The following is a 22,500-nucleotide window of genomic DNA, read 5'->3' as shown; positions in this document are numbered from 1 at the left end:
TTGATCCACCGGGGGATGATTTGTGCTCAGCATCTGACCCGTCCTGACTGAGGAGGGGTGGGTGGTGTCTGGTCTGGGCGGGCCACCTTGGGGCAGTTAGGGACCCACAGGGACATCATATATACAGCAGACAGAGAAGAAGAAGAAGTTTATGCGGGAATTCACGCCTACTGAGTAGCTCCTTTCTGGCCTCGACAGCCCCATACATATACATATATACATCCAAAGAGAAAAGTCCTATATATCGCATTGCATTAAATTACGTAAAACTCACTTTGCCACTCACTTTATGCATGCGCGTATACCCATTTATAACAGATAACTCATTCAGCCATCATTCTGAGCTTAATGTGAGCACTTTTAAAATGTTAGGAAGGGACTAGTGGACACGGGATACAGTTGGTTTGCATGCAGAAAATAGCAGATCTACGAGCTCACAACGCGTCGCAGGGTGTGATACGCGTTGCGAGCTCGTAGATCGGCTATTTTCAGCAAGTGTATAAAAACAGTCGGCATCAAGACGGCACCAATGCCCACCAAAATAAAATGTTAGTCGACTAAATCAACTGTAGATTTAGTTGACTAAAATCTTATGATATTTAATCGACTAAAACTAGACTAGACTGCCTGTGTATAGCATATAGCTGTTAGTTCCCCAGATTGGGGAGAGAGAGAGAGAGAGAGAGAGAGTGCGTGCGTGGTGCGTGCACGAGTGTGTGTGCGTCTGTGTGCGTGCATGTGCATGTGCACGTGCATATAGCACCTATATCCAAAGTGCTTTAGGATGTTGATTACATTCACCCATCCTCCACCCCAGACCTGCTCATGGGGATCAGTCAGGGGTCAAGAACACTTCAACATGAACTCAGAGGGATCGAATCGGGAACCTTACGTTTCCCAATCAGACAGCCGCTCTACCTCCTGAGCCACGAGCTGTCACCCCTGAGTGTGTGCGCGTGTGTGTGTGCGTGTGTGTGTGCGTGTGTGCGCGTGTGCATGTGCATGTGTGTGTGCGTGTGTGCGCGTGTGCATGTGCATGTGGCACGTGTGCGTGTGGGACGATGAAGAAATTGCTTGCCGGTTGACGTCTCCATTTTTGAGGTGTGTTGTTTCAAATATTGAACCAATGGAAAGATGAAAAATAAATAACACTTTGGGACAAAACCTCTTAACTCCATTGGACCCTCAAACTGTCTGCTAAAGCAGCTAACTCCACCACCTGTCTCCCTCTCATGTACTGTAAGTAATTGACAATATATGAAGACACAACACCAACTTTGATGAGACAATAGGCCTATTGCTTTGTTTTCAAAATATAAGGTTTTCTTTTCATTTCCTGAAAAAAAAAATATCTTTCATTTCCTGAAAAAATGAACATTTTGGAGTTATGTGGTTTCTTCCCGACAGCAGAGATATGCTGAATGCTGTAACTTTCCAAGCCTATATATACAGTATGTATTAACCCATTCTGAACGGGAACCCATTTTGGTGTTATAGCATCATGTTATGCTTTAGCTATTGAAAAATAGCAGATCTACAAGCTCATAGCGCGCCACCGAGTGGCGCGCTACGAGCTTGTAGGTCTGCCATTTTTGAAAAATCGAAGAACGACTGACATTTTTAAGAATCTGATCTCAGGTCAGAATGCGTTCATCAGACCAGTGTGTGTCCAGTGGAAACCTCGTATATGAATCTGATCTCAGGTCAGAATGGGTTAAAAGTACCAGAAGGATGTCTGAGAGTGCTGACTCCTTACTTTCTTTACTGTTCATGTCCGTGAGACGTACAGTGCGTGTGAACCCGGCCAACCGCATTATAATACAGACCCAGAGAGTGCTCGTTTGAGTTTTTTGTGCTTTCTACTGTGACAGTATAGAGAGGTGTATTTCACCATTAGGAAGCAGGGTGTATTTCGGAGTGCATAGTCTGGTCAAAGTGTTCCTAAAGTAAAAGGCTACCAGACACTAGACAGCCACTCTGACACGTGGCTGTCTGGGGGTATGAACGGTACGGCCGAGCAAACTGCCCGTGTGTTTATTTCTGGAAGCCTAGGGGTGATGTCATCGGTGGGTCTGACTGCAGATGGCATGAACTGAAGTGCTTGTAATATCGTGGACCTGTGTGTGTGTGTGTGTGTGTGTGTGTGTGTGTGTGTGTGTGTGCGCGTGTGTGTGCGTCCAAATCTCCTCTTGTGATATTGCCCGCAAGGAGATCACCACAACACGAAAACCCAGGACACCAAAAACAACTAACTCAGAAAAGAGTCGTTTTTGTTTTTAAATGACTAGAAGTGCTTTTATTGGGAGCATTGCAAGGTACATTTAATGGGCGTCGGGCCTCGTTCTCGACGGCATTTCTCTCTCTCTCTCTGCCTTTCATCCTCAGCTGATTAGAAAAGCTGTTTGATATCACACTATAGGGGCTGTATTTTGCGTGTCTTAAGTACCAGGTCTTATTCCCTATAACTTGAGTAAACTAAAGACCTGGAGGAGGCGTGATCAATGCCATTTGGCTATTCTGACTGAGTGGCCAAAGAGCATTCAGGTCACGCCTCCAGGTCTTTAGTTTACTCAAGTTAGGGAATAAGACCTGGCACTTAAGACACGCAAAATACAGCCCAAGTTCTCTAATCATCTTCCTGTTTATCATTCTAGGGCATGTGGTGAAGACACGTGGGGGGAGTTTGACATCGCTGACAGGCAGAAACCTTGTACTGTATCTCCGCATATTTCAACGTTTTGTCGTTTCAGGGAAATTAATGCCCTATACGTTGTCACACAACAGTGTCCCGCGAAAAGGCCGACATACAAGCTTGCAACCCGTTACATCAGAGGTGGTGCAACTTTGACGATGGAGAGGGTGCCACTATATTTCCACACCAACTGCCTATAGGGCCATATGTTGCTGTCGTAGCAAAAATAGCCGATCTACAAGCTCATGTTTGAATTGAAATCTTGATTTTTTTTTCTATTTTTGAATTGGAATCCTGAAAATTTACATTTTCATGTCATTTCAAATGCCTTTCATTATACTGGTGTTGAGCATTGAGCTATACTAATTTAGACGTAAATAGTAAATAAAGCGGGTCATGTTTGCATGTTGTGGAATTGTAAACAGCTGAAACCAATATTATATCAGTATTCTGACATTAACCTGAGGGCCACATTAAGTGAAGGTGGGGGGCCGCATGTGGCCCCCGGGCCGCCAGTTGCCCACCCCTGAGTTACATCGTGAGCCTTGTAGATGTAGAAGTTATAATCGCCATGTCTGTCTGTGTTCTTTATGAATACTGAACCGAGCTGGTGACTAAATGTGACCAAATTTGACTCAGGGACTGCCATCAGATTATTTAGATTTTTGTTTTTCCATGTCATGAGAAAGCAGCGAAGTATACCTTCAAATTGACATATAGGGCCTATTGGTTGTTCAGTTTGACCCACCAGTTTTGGAGATATGGCTTATAGAGTAATGTCTTGCAGAAAAAAAAGTGAGTTGAGAAAACAGGCTTGAAAGGTTCACTTCTGTGGACTCTAACATTACAACCTAGCAGCTACATGTTTAAGCATTTATTTCATATTTACATGTCGATTTCAGCTCTGACATTTATTGCAGACATGCTCTAGTATATGTGAAGAGTCTGCCTGTACTATTAACTCATTTTGAAAATAAATAAATAAAACGTTTTTCTCCTCTGGTGAAAAGCTGGGATTTGCGCGATGGCAGGCTCTCAGATAAATCTGAACACACATTTGATACATTGGATCCAAATTTGGAACACAGGTTAGTTCTGCCATTTCCTGAAAGTAACGCTTAACTTTTGGACAGGGTTTCTGCCCGACAGGGACGATATCTTCTTTGGGTTTCCGAACGTCCAAACGTTCTCTCATGCTCTATACACATACCTTGCTCTCTATTTGAAGGAGAGAGAGAGACAGCTACTGTATCTAAAGATAGAGAGTACAGTAGACAGCTACTGTATCTAGAGATAGAGATAGAGAGAAAGATGGGTTATGCATCATGTACGTATAAGTCAAAACGGTATAAACGGAAGAGTGGGCACCTCAATGTTAATCCATTTTGGGGTGGGAACCCCTATTGGTGTTAGCATTATGCTATGCTTTAGCTATTGAACAATAGCAGATGTACAAGCTCGTAGCTTGTAGGTCTGCTATTTCTGAAAAATTGAAGAACGACTGACAGACATTTTTAGAATCTGATCTCAGGTCAAAATGGGTTAAATGTGAAAAATTTAATAACGTGGAAGATGATCTGAAGTGACGTATAACACGATTTAAACATGCTTGAAACCTTTGTCATTTAATATCTAATATTTCATTTTTTCATTTCATTTTTTTTTTTTACAATTGCTACAAATTGCTACAAAAACCTGTGGCTAGCAAGTCATGATGCACATACACAAGAAGGTCTGTTTTATGTACTCTAACATAAACATGTTAACATTACTTCAGGTCATTTCCCCCCCAAAAAAAGCCAATTCAACATTGTTTAGGCGCCGACTCTTCCTGTATTGTATCCGTCAAAACGACTCAGTTTGTTAGTAAATCCTCAGCGGAGCATGGCTTCAAGCTTCTCAAAAAATAAATGTTATAAGAGTAGCACTTTAAATTCATGGCAGAGAAGTAAGTATACAAGACACATCTTTGAGGTTGTGCTGTCGACGAACGACGTTTCAAAACCGAACAGTTTAAACGAGAACGAGAACTCGAGTGTGACGGCTGAGCCTTTATAAGAGAGTAAAATTCACAGTGGAATAAAATAGCTACTTTGGACCGGGTTTTGTATTGCATGTCATGGAATAGCAGTTAGTGAGTGAGGCTAATATGTTTGGTGTGGAGGAGCTGCTCTGCGACGAAGCTGCACTGACACGTTGCATTTTACGTCGGTCCAAATCATTTAAAGGGCTTTTAATCGGAAGTCTCTTCAGTGTCTCCAGTCTCTTTTTATTTATTGCAGCCTGCATCAATGTGCAACTAACTGTGTGCACGTTCCTTTTGCGTATATGAAGCTAATGTCGAAAAAGAAAACAAATGGGTTTTAAGTAATGCCCCTGTATTACAGTATATATAATAATATATACATGTATATATTATTATTACTGTATTAGCAACCATGCAATGTCGAAAAAACCCACATCACGGTCTATAAAGTGTCCGATAACCTTCCTGTGGTTCTTAAAGTGGCGTCCCGGGACCCTTATGGTTCCAAACAGATCATTGCGGGGGTGTATAACTTCATGAGAGGGTACACATTGAACCAGATGGACCCGTACGGGTCCTTTTGGGTTCCATTCGTACACTCGCTGCACGAGTTATGGTTGGTCCTTGGAATTGAAAACGTTCAGCATACAGTATTTTTGTGGGTGGAAGGAAGCTCGATAGAGTCAGTCTTATGTGGGTGTGCTGCAGCTCCAAACTGACCAGCGTGTCACAGCGTCACTGTGTGCGTCCATATAAGGCTCCAAACCGACCAGTGTGTCACAGCGTCACTGTGTGCGTCCATATAAGGCTCCAAACCGACCAGCGTGTCACAGCGTCACTGTGTGCGTCCATATTCAGAAGCAGTGACGTAGAGTCTGTGGGGGCCGGAAGGGCCAGGGCCCCCCCGAATGAGGATTTTCGGGGATTTGCACCCAACCGCACTAAAGACAGTCAAGACACTGTCCACAACACCGCCCTCCCCTGGCTAAACCAGGCATGGGCATCCCCATGAGGATTATGAAAACTATTCGTTTCTGTTCAGAAGAGCTCCAAACCGACCAGCGTGTCACAGCGTCACTGTGTGTTCCATATTCAGATTAAAGGCTCCAAACCGACCAGTGTGTCACGGCGTCACTGTGTGTTCCATATTCAGATTAAAGGCTCCAAACCGACCAGCGTGTCACAGCGTCACTGTGTGTTCCATATTCAGATTAAAGGCTCCAAACCGACCAGCGTGTCACAGCGTCACTGTGTGTTCCATATTCAGATTAAAGGCTCCAAACCGACCAGTGTGTCACGGCGTCACTGTGTGTTCCATATTCAGAAGCCTCCAAACAGGTCAGTGTGTCACAGCGTCACTGTGGCGTCTACAGTGGTGTCCCTTTCGTCTGTATACCAGGCTAAAACCTAGAGGTTTTGAAAGGTACCAGTTCTGATGAATGTCATTTTGAGATTGAGGAACCACCAACGAGTGGGACTGTACTGTATATTATAAGGCTCCAAACCGACCAGTGTGTCACAGCGTCACTGTGTGGCGTCCATATATTCAGAAGGCTCCCGCCGGTAAGCTGTGGTTGTTATTGCCCGCCGTCTCGTGGCCGTTCTTCCCGAGCAGCGACAGAGACTCCGTGCTCTGCCGCAGCCCCAGTACGGACGCCCCCGGGTAGTCCCCGCCCCCGCCCAAACCCACGCCGCTGCCCCCCATCACCCCCACCTCCTCCAGGTCGTTGTCCGCCGCCGCCGCCGCCGCGGTCTCTGCCGCCTCCCGCGCCTCCTCCTTGAAGAGGCGGTCGCTCTCCTGCTTGAGCTCCTGGTAGGAGCGCGAGAACATGTGGAAGATGGAGGTGGCGGGGAAGGCCATGATGAGGATGCCGCTGAGGATGCTGCTCAGCGCCACCACCTGGACAAAATGATGGCAAACAAAGATCTTTAAAGGACCACTTCACCACTTTTCAACCCATCTTCATATAATAGGTCCTCACTAATAATCATGAAAAAATGGCGCAGTTTTTTTCTACTCAGTCTGTGTCTCATAGGAGGGCTGTGGGCAGTTTAGAAACCGTCTTCCAGTGACATCATCATTAGGCAGATTATTTTTTAAACAAGATTTTCATTATCGTGAGAACGATGGCTTCCATTTTTGCATTGCAACTTTTCAGGACTAGAAAGCCTGCAGTTTGTATTAGCTTGTATTCCCCAGATGATGTCACTGGAGGACGGTTTCTGAACTGCCCACAGCCCCCCTATGAGACACAGACAGAGTAGAAAAAGATTGCGCCATTTTTTCATGATTTTTAGTGAGGACCTATTGTATGAAGATAGGTTGAAAAGTGGTGAAGTGGTCCTTTAACATTCACAGGAGTAACATTATGGAACAGCCTCAATAAAGAGGTAAAGATTAAGCAGCTCATTACATTTATTAAAAAAAAAACTCTTAAAAACAATATGATAGACAAGTATATAAAGTGGATTGATATCATGAAAGTATAACCAAAATACTCCTTCCTCCTTTGTTTATTATTATTACTATTATCATCATCATTATCATTATTATTAATATTATTATAATTTATGTTGTCCTTCTCCGTTGTTTTGTTTGTATGTTTGTTTTGTTTTGTCTTGTCTTGTCTTGTCTTGTCTTGTTTTTGTTTTTGTTATGTTTTCTTTTTCTGTCTGTTTTGTTTGTTTTGTTGTTTCCTTTTTATAGCCATTTTGAATATTAAAAGGGCTGGCATTATAAGCCGAGGCTTCTGAGGCCAAACACTCCCTTTTGGTCAAACAAAAAAGAAAACCCTGAATACATTGTATAAGGTGTGTGTATTTTTAAATGACCAATAATAAACGTTGAACTTGAACCTGTCCGGGGATGGAGCGCGGCACCATGTCGCCGTATCCCACCGTGGTCATGGAGATGATGGCCCACCAATAGGAGGCCGGGATGGAGCTGAAGTCCTGCGCGCCCGTCAGCTCGCTCTCCGCCAGGTGCACCAGCGGCGAGAAGAGCGTCACGGCCACGCACAGGAAGAGCATGAGCAGGCCGAACTCCCGCGTGCTCCGCCGCACCTTTAATATATACAATATGCATAGGCAGTAGATATTACAAAATTATATAAACTAGCCCTTACCCGTTGTGAGACGCGCGCAGCTTTTTTAATTCACTACTAAATTCATTATTAATCATTAATGTGTCAAATCGAAAAAAGGTGGGAGTGAAAAGTGGGAGTGATTGGTGCAGCAGTGAGGACCGCTTCAGCCCAAACCTTTTCAGTCAAACTGTAATTCTGTAAACCCTCATTCTGAAATGTACTGTACTGTAAATGACTGAGATAAATAAACTAACTATGAACAAACCAAGGTGGAGCAGTGCAAGTGAGTTATTCTGTAGTGTGGGAGTTTACACCTTTCATGCCCTACTGAGAAACTTGATGTATAAATGTATGTGTTCGGCTCAATGAGTCTAAAAACGGCATAATTATGCTGCTGTGTAACCCCAGCTTCAGTAGCACTAGGTACCGGTCTGCTATGTAACCTCAGCTTCAGTAGCACCAGGTACCAGTCTGTTGTGTAACCCCAGCTTCAGTAGCACTAGGTACCGGTCTGCTGTGTAACCCCAGCTTCAGTAGCACCAGGTACCGGTCTGTTGTGTAACCCCAGCTTCAGTAGCACTAGGTACCGGTCTGCTGTGTAACCCCAGCTTCAGTAGCACCAGGTACCGGTCTGTTGTGTAACCCCAGCTTCAGTAGCACTAGGTACCGGTCTGCTGTGTAACCCCAGCTTCAGTAGCACCAGGTACCGGTCTGTTGTGTAACCCCAGCTTCAGTAGCACTAGGTACCGGTCTGCTGTGTAACCCCAGCTTCAGTAGCACTAGGTACCGGTCTGCTGTGTAACCCCAGCTTCAGTAGCACTAGGTACCGGTCTGCTGTGTAACCCCAGCTTCAGTAGCACTAGGTACCCGGTCTGCTGTGTAACCCCAGCTTCAGTAGCACCAGGTACCGGTCTGCCTTCTGGAAGCACTGGGTATGAATGTTTATTGTAAAAATGATGTTTTTATGGGTTAGGGGTGTTTCTTCTCTGTATGTAGTGTTTTATGTTGTCTGTTGTTATTGGACCCTGAAGGCCTATTCAAAGTCTGGATTTTCGGTGGTGAGGTGACCACCACCGCTCTGGTGGTGAGCTGACCACCGGAGCTGAAATAACGTTGAGCGGTGGTGAGTAAAAACAGAGAGAAGGGCTGGAGCGGTGGCGGTGGTTTGCTCTTCACCGCGGCTCGTGACGTCATGTTGTAGTTCGGTGGTCACCTATCCACCGAAAATCCAGACTATGTATGAGCCTTAAGTCTGAACAAATAAAGTTGATTGATTGATTAACTAACCGTGAGGCCCAGCGTCTGCAGGCCCAGGGAGTGGCGCGCCAGACGCATCACGTAGAGGATGCGCAGGGCGCGCATGATCCGCAGCACCAGGCCCAGCTTGTCCAGGTAGCCCTTCCCTTTGAGATGATGAGACGAGATATACTTTATTGTCCCACGAGGGGAAATTTGGGCAAAAGTCCATTAGTACATCAACGCTTTTTAAAACAGACAGACAATACACAAAAGACAATACACAGTAGCAGCAGCAAAGTACAAGTCACAAGAGTATCACAAGAGAAGTGCAAATTGCAATAAGAGAAGGTATATATTATAAGAAAGTGCTAGAGTATTCACAGTTTATAGTATCACAATCATAAAGTGCAATAAATAACTGATGAAGGTCAAGAAGTCCCTTCCCCACTAAGAACTATATGAACTATGTGGCGGTTGTTTAGTAGAACAATTGAAGTGGGAAGAAAATAAAGTTTGAAGCGGTTGCTCTTGCAACGACACGCTCTGTATAGCGTCTACCAGAGGGTAACGGCTCATACTAAGATCAGGATCAGACAACACTCTATTTGACAGACTGAGCACCGTTTTCTCAAAGATTGTCTGAAGAGATGGAGAATCTAATACCAATTACCTTCATGGCTGTTTTTTCCATTTTAGCTGTTCTAGATTGAGCTGGACAGAGAGTGTCTCAAACCAAGCTGACATGCCATGTCTAATAATGCTACCTACCCTTGCCCGAGTCGTGCGACAGCTCGGCCGGGTCCTTGTCCTCCACGACGAGCGACAAGTAGTAGGGCAGGATGGCGAGCGCGTCGATGACGTTGAGCGGCCCCCGCAGGAAGTCCAGCTTGCTGCGCGCCTGGATGAAGCGCAGGAGGAACTCCAGCGTGAACCACGCCACGCACACCGTCTCTATGACGAACATGTGGTGGCACTTGGCGGAGCACTCGCCCTGCAGAGAGAGAGAGAGAGAGAGAGAGAGATTAGATTAGATTTATTGTCACTGCACATATTATACAAATACTTTGACAATGAAATGAATAGTGGCGTCCAACCAGAGTGCAATACAGTAATACAGTAATGGGAATAAATACACTCGTTTCTTGAATGTACAGAATGTACAGTATGTACAGTAGTATATAATAAATAGGAAATAAATAGAAAAATAGACAATGAAGTATAAATAGAAATAAGGAGTATGCATAATATATACACACCCACCCACACAAGCCATAAGCCATAACATGCTAGTGTATGTATGGTGTGAGCATGAGAGTTCAGATGGGAAGGAGGAAGGGGGGACGTAGGGGGGTAACATTGTTCAGTGTCATTGAAGAGGGGAGACAGCAACAGGAAAGAAGCTGTTCCTGAGCCTACTGGTGCGGGAACCAATAGATCTATAGCGCCTCCCGGATGGAAGAAGGGTAAAGAGTCTGTGGTTTGGGTGAGAGGGGTCTTTCAGGATGCCTCTCGCCCTACGCAGACATCTTTGGCGCTGTAGATCCTCAATGGACGGGAGTTGGGTGCCAATGATGTACTGGGCCGTTTTTACTACCCGTTGCAGGGCCTTCCGATCAGACACTGTGCAGCTGTTGTACCACACTGAGATGCAGTTTGTCAAGATGCTCTCAATGGAGTTAGCGGTAGAGAGAGAGAGACAGAGAGTCATAGGGTCAGATATTCATCCTCTGTAATCATGAATAAATCATTAGCTGCAGCTGCCGGAGCATAGCGATGCTAGCTGGTGGTCATGGTGTCAGGTGAACACGAGGCAGAGACACAAACAATCAGTGCCTTGGTGGGGAACCGAGGCGGGAGGGAGGCAGATTAATGTGACACCGTCCGTCCCGCTTGTCTGTTCATTTGTTTTACTTGACGGGACGATGCCCGATAAAGATATATCGCACGATAAATACTGCAGCTATAGCTACCGATATATGAGCTAATTACTTGTGCAAGCAGAGCGAGCAAGTAATTAGCGAAATGTGTTCTCCGCATCTGACTCATCTCTTGGAGCGGTTGAGTCGCAGCCAAGGAGCGGTGAGCCCTTATCGGGGTCACTGGCATAATATGTTTTCAAATGGGGGGTCCTTATGGGGGTCACAGGCATATGTTTTCAAATGGGGGGTCCTTATCGGGGTCACAGGCATATGTTTTCAAATGGGGGGTCCTTATCGGGGTCACAGGCATATGTTTTCAAATGGGGGGGTCTGTGGCCTAATAAATGTTGATTTGGGGGTCCTTGACAGACACGAAAAAGTTTGGGCACCAGTCCCATAGAGTTATAAAGGAGCTCACTGCGCTATAATGTACAGTATAGCAGACTCTCAGGGAGAGCTTCCATGGGGCTGGACTGGCGTCAGCCTCCACCACGTACGACTGGCGTCAGCATTGTGTCTCGCTGCGCCGAACACAGCTTCGTTCGCGCTGCCGTGATATTATGCTAAATCACCGCAGCGCGACTACGACAAGACCCCCCCAGGGGTCCTCGTCTTCATGCGAGACACGCTGACGCAGCCGTAGCGTGTAAACCAGCGTCGGTCCTGCTAGACTCCATGCAGGCAGCCCCATGTGGAACCTGTCACTCCGCTATAGAGGGTATGCACTGCATGCTTAAAGTGAATCATGGCACATGGAGTTGGAGTGGAGTGGAGTTGACAGCAAGACCGCTGTGTAGTGTCATCTACAGTAAAGCAGTGTCTCTCTGCTTTACTTTGGATTTCAGTTCACTGTTTTAGTGCTTAAGTCAGCGACCATGATGATGATAAGCTACTAGTAGTGGTGTAAACATCCCGCTTCCTTCGAGTCAAAGGTGTGGACATATTTCTGCTTCCCCACATCGTGTCCAGTGAGTTATGAGGGCACGACACATCGTTAACAGAACGGCTACCGTTTGTCGAGTATATATGTGACCAGATTTGACTGAGAGACTGCCAAAGTTGGCATCTGGAGAGAGAGAGAGAGTGCATTTCTAGTTGACTCTGTAGTCCCTGGTCGGGAGTCATCGGTAGCACGTCACTCATACTGTAGCATTTATTCTAAATCATTTGACACATATTAATAATACAATCACACACACATTATCAATTAATGGTGTGAAATGTTGCAGAAATCAAACGCAAATTCACCGGCGAGTTGGATTATTCGGCTGCACCAGAATACAGTATATTTAACATAATTTTTTACCGACTTCTTCCTTCAGACATTCCTTAATGGAAAACGAGAGTGGACACATTTGGACAGTTAGAGTGAACACAGGTGCGCCGTGCAACGGGCACACTGCCACTGGGCACCCTCCAACTGACCTGGAAGAGCGATTAGCCCATTTTGGGAGGGAACACCCTTTTTGGTGTTATAGCATTATGTTAAATGCTTCATAGCTATTGAAAAATAGCAGATCTACAAGCTCATAGCGCGCCACCGAGTGGCGCGCTACGAGCTTGTAGGTCTGCTATTTTTTTTTAAATCGAACAACCATGCTGACATATAGAAACATAGCTTTTTCAGAAAACTGTCAGGATGTATAGAAGACATTTTTTTAGAATCTGATCTCAGGTCAGAATGGGTTAGGCAGCCATATGATGGCACATAGGGGACACTGGCCTCGGGCCATCAATCTCCCCACACCTCCACCTCATCCCTCCTTCCCTCCCTCCCTCCATCCTTCCTTCTCATCCCTCCTTCCTTCCCTCCCTCCATCCCTCCTTCTCATCCCTCCTTCCCTCCCTCCACCCATCCCTTGTTCCTCCTCTCCTCTCCTCCATCCATCCATCTCCGCCCGGCCATCTCTTCCTCCTCTGCTTGTCCCCGTCATCCATTCCCCCCCGAAAAACACCATCCCTCAGGGGGGGGGGGGGGGGTCTCTGTCCTCCCCACCCCTCCCTCTACGCCTCCTTCTCATCACTCACTGTCTCCTCCACCACCTACACCCCTCCCTCCCTCCCTCCCTCCCTCCACCTCCCTCCCTCCTCCTCCTCCACCACCTCCCTCCCTCCCTCCACCTCCCTCCCTCCTCGTCTACAGTATGTCATTCTCACTCTCTCATTCTCACTCTAGTATTCACTTGTGTGTTTTCCTTCCTGGAGTGGACTTGTATCGGTATCCCGTATGGCCCTCATCTCATCTCATCCCTGCGTGTGTGCATGCGTGTGTGCGTGTGTGTGTGCGTGCGTGTGTGCGTGCGTGCGTGCATGTACGTGCGTGTGTGCCATGTACGGTGGGGTTCCCTTGGTTTATGCCGGCCCAGTACCCATAGTTACCTCTAGGTATTTAAAAGTACCTGGGTACCTATGGAAGTCACACCTCTTATGGGTGTGGTTTAGTCTTAAGGGGAGTTTTCTTTTCACCTACTGTGTAATATAATAAACAGACAGTAGGTGGCAGTAGGGCAGTAGGACAGAGGCCAGTGCAGTATTCAGCTTGCAAATTTAATGAAAATTTGAAGGGATGTGCCAGGGACCTGGGGGGTCCCTGGCACATCCCTTCAAAAAATTTTGAGAGGATATGCCAGGGACCCCATAAGAGAAGGTTTTTACAGCTATAGCAGTGACTCTCAACCCGTTTAATTTCAAGGACCCCCAGTTTGACATGCATTAGTCTATCTATGGAGTATGGAGGGGGGGTCCCTGGCGTGTCTCTTCGGGTGGGGGTCCCTGGCGTGTCTCTTCGGGTGGGGGGTCCCTGGCGTGTCTCTTCGGGTGGGGGTCCCTGGCATATCTCTTTAATCTGAATATTGTCTTGATGATTATTGATTATTTTGAGCTTGTAGATCTGCTACTTTAGCCCTTTTTTAATTTGAATCCTTAACACCCCCCCCACCCAACTATACAGCTTGCAAATTTAATGAAAATTTGAAGGGATGTGCCAGGGACCCCCGTTTGGGGGGATGTGCCGGGGACCCCCATTTGAGAGGATATGCCAGGGACCCCCATAAGAGAAGGTTTTTACAGCTATATATAGCCATTAGTCTATGGAGGGGGGGTCCCTGGCGTGTCTCTTCGGGTGGGGGTCCCTGTCGTGTCTCTTCGGGTGGGGGGGTCCTTGGCGTGTCTCTTTAATCTGAATATTGTCTTGATGATTATTGATGAAATGTTTGCAATTAAATACCCCCTGTTCTGAGGACTGTACATTAACTGTACATTAACTAAAGTTTGCAAATAAATGTAGTGGCGTACAAATACAATATTTGCCTCTGAGATGTAATGGAGTAGAAGTAAATAAAATACACATTAACAACTATACACAATTTGGCCATTTTAAAATGTGTGAGCTTGTGGATCTGCTATTTTCAAAATATTTTTATATATTTGAAAACTTGAAATGAGACAGAAAATCTAAATTAAATTAAATTCAAAGGAGCTTTATATATATATTATATATATATATATATATATTTATATATGTGTGTGTGTGTGTGTGTGTGTGTGTGTGTGTGTGTGTGTGTGTGTGTGAGTGAGTGCACATGCTCTGAAATTCCGAAAATGTGAACCTCTCCGCCAGCTGTTCAGAGGTGTTAAAAGTACTCAAATGCTAATCGGGTTTCTTTTGTTTTCACCTAGCCAGGTATTATATATGCCTACAGTAGCCTACAGTGCATAGGCGGCGGGTGTGTAAAGGCTAGGGAAGGCTTAGCCTTCCCAAACTTTTCATGTTAATGTTAAGTAAATTATATCTCTCTCTCTCTCATGCACACCCCCCCCCACCCCCCCCCCCCCCACACACACACACACACACACACACGCGTCCGTTGCACTGGACTCCGTTCCGGTGATATTGATTATTAATTAAGTAATTAAAGTATGCCTAGTCTACTAGTCTACTAACCGTTCGGTTATTTACAAACAAGTTTACCAAGATTATATTATTTATTCATCGATGAATAGGTTATGATGTAACTAAATATATAATTATTTCTCCTCTACAGTCGCTATTTTACATTTTAGACTTTCAAATGCGCATCTGCTCAAACTGCCCGTCTCTCGTCTCAAAGCCAGACAGCCAGTCCAGGCAGCTTGAGTGACAGGTACCTTGTACACGCCCACTTTCTCAAAAAATATGGTATATGCAGCACTGAGACACGTGACTGCAATACAAATTCTCATTTATATTCATTTGTGTGTCATCCGAGACACAGAAGCTTATTGCTGCTAGGCTACTAACAAATAGCCTATACAAAGTCCAGACAGTACATTAGGGTAAAGCATGCATGTGAATGAATAGGCAAATGAGTGAGGAGTTCCATGGAACTGGTTATTCTGCTTTTAACTACCCTCAGTTTATTCTCATTTATATTCATTTGTGTGTCATCTGAGACAGCTTATTGCTGCTACTCCGACAGCATGTGAATGCATGTGCAAATGTATAAAACCAACCCCACCCCCACCCAAGTAATTTCGTGCCTGCACATTGCAACTGATCATCCCCCCCCCCCCATGCTTCCCCCCCCCCACCCTATCTCTCTTTCTTTTTTTCTATGATGTAATGTAAAGAGAAGTTTGTGGCGGCGGCGCGTGCACTCAGCACAGTTTATTGAACATAAATGTTATAACAGCAACAGTCCAAAACAAAAGCATATACTGTAGCACCAAGAAAAAATCTTTTAGGCATGACATAAATAATTACATATAGTGTACAACTAAATTTAAAAAAATAAATGTATAAACTAAAAATCTAAATCATTGCAGGGGAAAAAAACATTCCATGCATGGGCTTGAAAGGTGTATACAGTATGGCTTTTCACTTTTCACAAAAAACGAAAAATAGTGCATGGGACATTCACATTCCTGTCGGCTTTCCATTGCGTGCAATTACCTCGGGCAAAACATTAAAAAGGTGATTTATGTAATTGTCACACTGAGCACGGGTCACCTTTGTGTGCCAGAACTGGAGAATAGCCAAGCGTAACTCTTCTCTCGAATTTGGCTTCGCGTCACATCGTATGAAATGTTTCATTTGATGCCAGAGGTTTTCGATAGGGTTCATATCAGGGGACCTGAAAACAAAGCAACACATACTGTTTAGCAATAGCCAGTAGTAAATAAGAAGTAAAATAAATAAAAAGAGGTATACATATAACCATTATAATCATTCATTAGGCCTACTCACTCGGCTGGTGTTTTGACCCAATTTACGCCTTGTTCCGCAATAAAGACTCTAGCAGCTGCGTGCTTCGGATCATTATCTGGAAATTAGAAATAAGAGCGTATACTGTAAGCATTGGTACAATTGTAAACATTCCAAACACTCAAAGAACGACATTTGTATAGCCTACTATAGTATTTGCTTATACCTTGGAAAAATCTATGTGTTGGCAGTTTCCACTTCTGGCTTATGTATGGCACTACCGCGTCCCTGATTATCGCTTGTTCAAAGAAGATTCTGTCCATAATTCCTGGAAGTGCATAATTCATTACATTCATTAGGGCACTGGTCAAGCAATAATAATAATAAGAATAATAAGAATAATATACATTTCAATTACATACCATCAAATACAACAATTGGGCCTGCTCCTTGTCTAGAAATCGCTCCCCAGACATGCAACTTCACCGGATGTTTCACAACTTGTTTAATGGATTCGTGGCCTTTTCTGCGATAACAATAACGTGCATTTTTTTCCAACGCAATCGTGCTTTCGTCTGTAAGATAAGACAAGACAAGTCATTGAGACAACATAATAATAATAATAATAATAATAATAATAATAATAATAATAATAATAATAATAATAATAGTTATCTCACTGACCTGTAAACATGACATCATGAAACAATTCGCCAGACTTCAGCCATTCTTCCGCCTGAAGTAGACGAAGATGCTTGTTTTTGTCTCTGGTCAAAGGAACCATTCTGTGTGGAAAGGAGGATAATATACAGAACATAATTAGTAATTGCGTTGAATAACACAGTAGGTGAAATTACATACTGTGATTGGATTTGTATTTGGGCTTAGGGCCTACCTTGCACGTCCATATGACCATGTTAGCTCTGCAAGTGCTTTCCGAACGGAATTCCGACCCAAACTGATTCCATGGTCTCGCAGAAGCAACGCTTGTATTTTCGGTGTAGACCGTTCATCGTTTTGCCTTAGATAAGCGTCGATAAGTTGTATCACTTGGCTGAAAAGTAAAATATGGAAGATGTATTATATCACATTGTTGTCCAATTAAGACAGCCTACAGCAAATGGAAGAAAATCATTGATTTTACACACAGCTGCATCTTACCTTGTCAATTTACGTGGTTGCACAACTTTCTTTGCAGGTTGATAATGGTAATAGCTGCGAATGGTTCGGTCAGTCAAATTAACACCTATGGCGGTGAGATTCTCCTGTATTCTACGCAGGGTAAAATTCTGTTCATGCCACAATCGTATATTCTCACGTGTTTGTAAAGCAAGAGGCATTCTGTATACTATGTATATGATGACAGACAGGCGAGACAGCTTGTGTCAACATTGTTGTTCAACATTTAAATACATGTCACCACGATTTCAGAGGCGTGACAGCACACACCACCAACGCCTACTTTAACGCCCACATACCTTGAACATGACTTTAAAAGGAGCGCTCTCATAGCACCCACTCACAGTGACTCCGACTGATCGATAGAATAATGGACTCCGGTAATTTCTATGCAATGTCATTGTCTTCTACTGTCAGACCTAAGCGAGCAGCGGCCAGCAAGCAGCCTGCGCCTGTGGGAGTGGGTGCCAAAACACATTTGGTAAAGAGAAAAGCGGTAAGTTTGAACACAAAAATTGTATTTATTGGATTATGACTGATTCAAGATATTGATGTATGCTGTTACACTGTATCTTGTGTATAACTTTATAAATATAAATTTTCAGACAACTGCAGTTAATGGAGCGTCCAGCCTGGAAACCACAGCTAAGAAGTCCAAAATTCGCTTGGTGAAAAAGAAAGCGGTGAGTTCTATAACTAATCGTTTTAGTGGTCCAATTTGGCGTATAGCCTGCATGGTCATGTGGAACCTAATGATTGTATAGGTTATACTGTATGCCTATAATGTACTGTACTGTTTAAATCTCATGGCATTTTCTAATTTCATTCTCATTTAGGCTTTTGTGCTGAACACCGAGGTGCCAGAGGGGAGTGACTGCTGCGATACAGTGCGTGGAATCTACGAATCTTCACGCAAACTTCAACAAGAAGTAATCGCCAAACACTCTCACACTATCCAAGCGTTAAAGGACAGTCACCAGGCCGAGATCTCAAAGCTTCAACTTGAACACGCGGAGGAGGTCTCAGGTTTAAAAGAAGACTTGGCTCTAACGAGGCGAGGCATTGCAGATACAGGCCAACGCAGCACGCAGCGGGAGACAGACTTGGACGAGAGAGAGGAGGTGTTACGGCAGCGAGAGAATGATATTACTTCAGCACCTTCACAAACTGAGGCCACTTATAACACTGACCATTGGAGAATTAAGTGTCTTGAGTTGGAAATGGAAAAACGGCTCAGTGACAGAGAGAAAGTGCTGGTGGACAGAGACAGACAGGCAGTGCAGAGAGAGGCCGCAGTCGAGGAAAGAGAGAGAGCTGTGGTTGATCGTGACAGAGAGCAGACGCGTGCTGAAGATGCGTTACCAAAACAACTGGCAGACATACGGTTGTGTGAAATCTCTCACCACCAACAAGCCGAAATCAGTCGCTTAGTAGGGCTGCAAGGCCGTCCGGGACGTTATGCTTCAGTACTGTTTAGTTATGTGACTCCTCTAAACTTGTATCAGTCATGGGTGAAAAGGGTTAACTGGAATGGTAGCGGGAAGAAATCCATACTACCGCACAATCTGAAACTGTACATTTTAAACTGTTGTAAGGAAAGGTACTTTCTCAACGACGAAATACCTGCACTAGACAGACAAGCTATTGTTACTGAGATTAATGACAATCTGCGTAAAAGAAGAGATTGGACTAACAGAGAATAGCCTACCGTATGTTCTTTGACAAGCATGCATAGTTTCCTTTTTTTGTGATTTGTATTTCAAGGCTGTAGCTACTGAAGATATGATTATTGTGACTTTTTGTTTATTTTTTGCTGTACTGTTCTTTTTGGTTGGAAAAATAAATCTGCTTCATAGTACATTCATGGTTTCATGGTCTATTAATATTTATTATGAGCTCTTATAATTACTGTTTTATTTGATCCTCCTCCGTTCCATACCTGCACACACAGCTCATTTTCATGTCACTCTCATTTATTTCACATGAACAACGCATCGCATCTGCGCGTCTACAGTACAGAGGTCCACCGGTTCTAGTCCAAAACATAAATAAATCCAGTCCAGATCTGAGCAACCTATACCTATAAAGCCACTGGACGCATGGGCTAAGCCTTTTTTTATTATTAAGGAAGATCAGCATGCATGTCACCGTGTTCTGTTTGTTGACTTTTCGCTATCGATAGCACATGGCTAACTTGATAGCCGTAAGCCGTGCCAGTGTGGGGACTGGAGGAGACGGATTGTCGCCAACTAGCCATTGAAATACGACAGAGAACGGGGACATTGAGGGGGCAGAAAACAGCCAGAGCGCTGTTCATGCAGCCTGGAGTGTGACAAGCTGGGCGGCGCAAAGTATTGTACAGTGACAGCTACAGTCTCTGTAATGTTTATGTTGTACTATTACTAAAAACGATCTAAAATAAAGGGATTTACCACTGTACTGTAGACGCGCAGATTCGTCTACCAACTTTAAATATGTAGCCTATACATGCATATTACATTTGGGGTAGTCTATTAAAAAAATCAACCACTATCCGTTAATGACCCGGTTAATCCTATCAGCTAACCGGCTGGGAAACTATGTTAATGACATCCCTATGTAACTCAGTTTCCACTCCATTTTGTGTGCAGTGGATGCATACTGTAGTGTAGTCTGTGACACTTCTGAACATTTTAATTCCCTTAAAAATACCCCATATTACAATAAAAAATAACCTAAATGGAACATGAAAACTAATGATACATTCAAAACAAACAACATTGCGTTAAGCTCCGTTCAGACTGAAGAAGCTGCTTTAAAAAGCAAAAGCAAAACTCTGAAAGACGCAGCTTTTTTTTGAGAAAGTGGGCGTGTACAAGGTACCTGTCACTCAAGCTGCCTGGACTGGCTGTCTGGCTTTGAGACGAGAGACAGGCAGTTTGAGCAGATGCGCATTTGAAAGTCTAAAATGTAAAATAGCGATTGTAGAGGAGACATAATTATATATTTAGTTACATCATAGCCTATGTATCGATGAATAAATAATATAATCTTGGTAAACAACTGATATAAAGGCTATTAATTATTTATTTTAAAGGTATGATTGACGGTGCAAAAGCTTCAACATACTACCGAGAGACACACGAGGAAACGGCACAGAAACACGCTGAGAGCGGGCTGCTCCTCCCCTCTTCTCGGTAACATATCGGCTCACATAATGCATTAAACTCCTGAACATCATTAAATATGAATTAAAATACTCTATATTCTCTTGCATCCAAAGAGCCTAAAGTATTACCGATTTCCAATACTTTTACTTCTACTCCACATCTCAGAGGCAAATATTGTAATTTGGCAGGCAGGCAGGCAGGCAGACAGACAGACAGACCCTTTTTGGTATAAAATTGGTATGCATTATTTTTCTTTAGAAACAAGGCCAACTAATGGGGGAATGAAGGGAAAACAGCGCCCCCTAAAGTCACAAAACTAAAGCTTTGAAGCCCATTTTCTCTGCTTGGTCTATTTTTCCACTACTCCTGCAAAACCTTTTTCTAAAAGCCATATCTCCAAAACTGGTGGGTCAAACTGAACAACTTATATGTCAATTTGAAGCTATGATTCCCTGCTTTCATATGACATGATAAAAAATGAAAGAGAGATATGCCAGGGACCCCCCCATTTGAAGAGATATGCCAGGGACCCCCATTTGGGGAGGTGTGCCACGGACCCCCGTTTGGGGAGATATGCCAGGGACCCCCCCATTTGAAGAGATATGCCAGGGACCCCCATTTGAAGAGATATGCCAGGGACCCCCATTTGAAGAGATATGCCAGGGACCCCCATTTGAAGAGATATGCCAGGGACCCCCATAAGAGAAGGTTTTTATAGCAGTGACTCTCAACCCGTTTAATTTCAAGGACCCCCAGTTTGACATGCATTAGTCTATGGAGTATGGACCCCCATTTAATGGAATTTATATCTCTGGGACCCCCAATATTTATATTGTAACATCAATGATAATTTAACTTTAGAGTGTAGAAATGGAACCAAATGGACCCTAACCGCTTACTCAAATAAATATTACTTGTAACAGTATGCATTTTAATGTATTTCAATATTACAGTATTGATACTTTAGTTTACAGTACAAATTTACTGCATATTGCTAGAAGCTACATATTAAGACTCAGTGCATGCAGCTCTGCTCATCATGGGCCGACGCCACCTGGTGGTTGAATAGCCACTCCACATATTAAAATAAACCTGTGGGTGTGGCTGAGAATCTGGGGGTGTGTCTGTGGGTGTGTCTAACATAAATACCCATAGGTACTGATCAATGTCATTTTGAGATTGAGGCGGGGACGGATAGGACTGTACTGTATCTGCGTGGCCCTCTCCTCAGCCGAACACCCCCACGGGGAGAAAGGCTGCTTCTTCCTACGTGTGAAAACACAGTGGAATGACATCGTTTCAACATCAGAGTCCAAAAATGTTTTCAGGTGAAAATACAATGTTTGTGAGATATGACTGAGTCACAAACAAAAGTGGAAAAAAAAACCATCTGCTATGATTTATATTTTGTTTTTCACATAATAGCCCTTTGACACATTAAAACATAAGGTCAAAGAATTAACCCATTCTGAACGGGAACCCATTTTGGTGTCAGCATCATGTTATGCTTTAGCTATTGAAAAATAGCAGATCTACAAGCTCATAGCGCGCCACCGGAGTGGCGTGCTACAAGCTTGTAGGTCTGCTATTTTTGAAAAATCGAAGAACGACTGACATTTTTTTAATCTGATCTCAGGTCAGAATGGGTTAACCAGACCAGTGTGTGTCCAGTGGAAACCTCGTATGAATCTGATTCTCAGGTCAGAATGGGTTAATGAGAAAATGGCTGTAAACACATCTATAAGTCCAGCTCTCTCTCATTGAGAAATTCTCGAAGCATGAATATTAAAATATGCAAATATTTACCAGCCCTCCGCCCACCACTGCAGCTGCACCAAAGCAAAGTGCTTTCAGGTTTCAGAAAGTGGCTCATTTGCATATTGAAGAGAAGAAACACACAACTTGCAGATGGAACAACAATGTTTATGTTATATTATATATTAATGTTTACTGTGTAGCCACTGTTGTTTTTGGCAGTAAAATTTAGATTTCAGTTTCAGTCATTATATAGTCTTTGGAATAAAACTT

The 22,500-nt window shown here is 43.9% G+C and overlaps 1 protein-coding gene across 1 annotated transcript in view; it reads right to left on the bottom strand.

Moving 5' to 3' along the window:
* Window positions 1-2,583: 2,583 nt before the first annotated feature.
* The window catches only part of kcng4a (potassium voltage-gated channel, subfamily G, member 4a), a 74,730-nt gene continuing 54,813 nt past the window's right edge, over window positions 2,584-22,500 (bottom strand). Inside the window, exons 3-6 of the mRNA XM_080761931.1 lie at window positions 9,812-10,034; window positions 9,092-9,207; window positions 7,575-7,781; window positions 2,584-6,618 (exon numbers count right to left, since the gene is read on the bottom strand). Of these exons, the coding sequence (XP_080618057.1) occupies window positions 6,265-6,618; window positions 7,575-7,781; window positions 9,092-9,207; window positions 9,812-10,034 (900 nt within the window). The 3' untranslated portion in view covers window positions 2,584-6,264. The remainder of the gene's footprint in view (window positions 6,619-7,574; window positions 7,782-9,091; window positions 9,208-9,811; window positions 10,035-22,500) is intronic.

Source organism: Protomyctophum bolini (genome assembly GCF_963924005.1).
Source record: "Protomyctophum bolini genome assembly, chromosome: 4".
NCBI classification, from domain to species: domain Eukaryota; kingdom Metazoa; phylum Chordata; class Actinopteri; order Myctophiformes; family Myctophidae; genus Protomyctophum; species Protomyctophum bolini.
The sequence above is the reverse complement of the archived record's forward strand: the minus strand, read 5'-3'. Positions and strand labels throughout refer to the sequence as shown.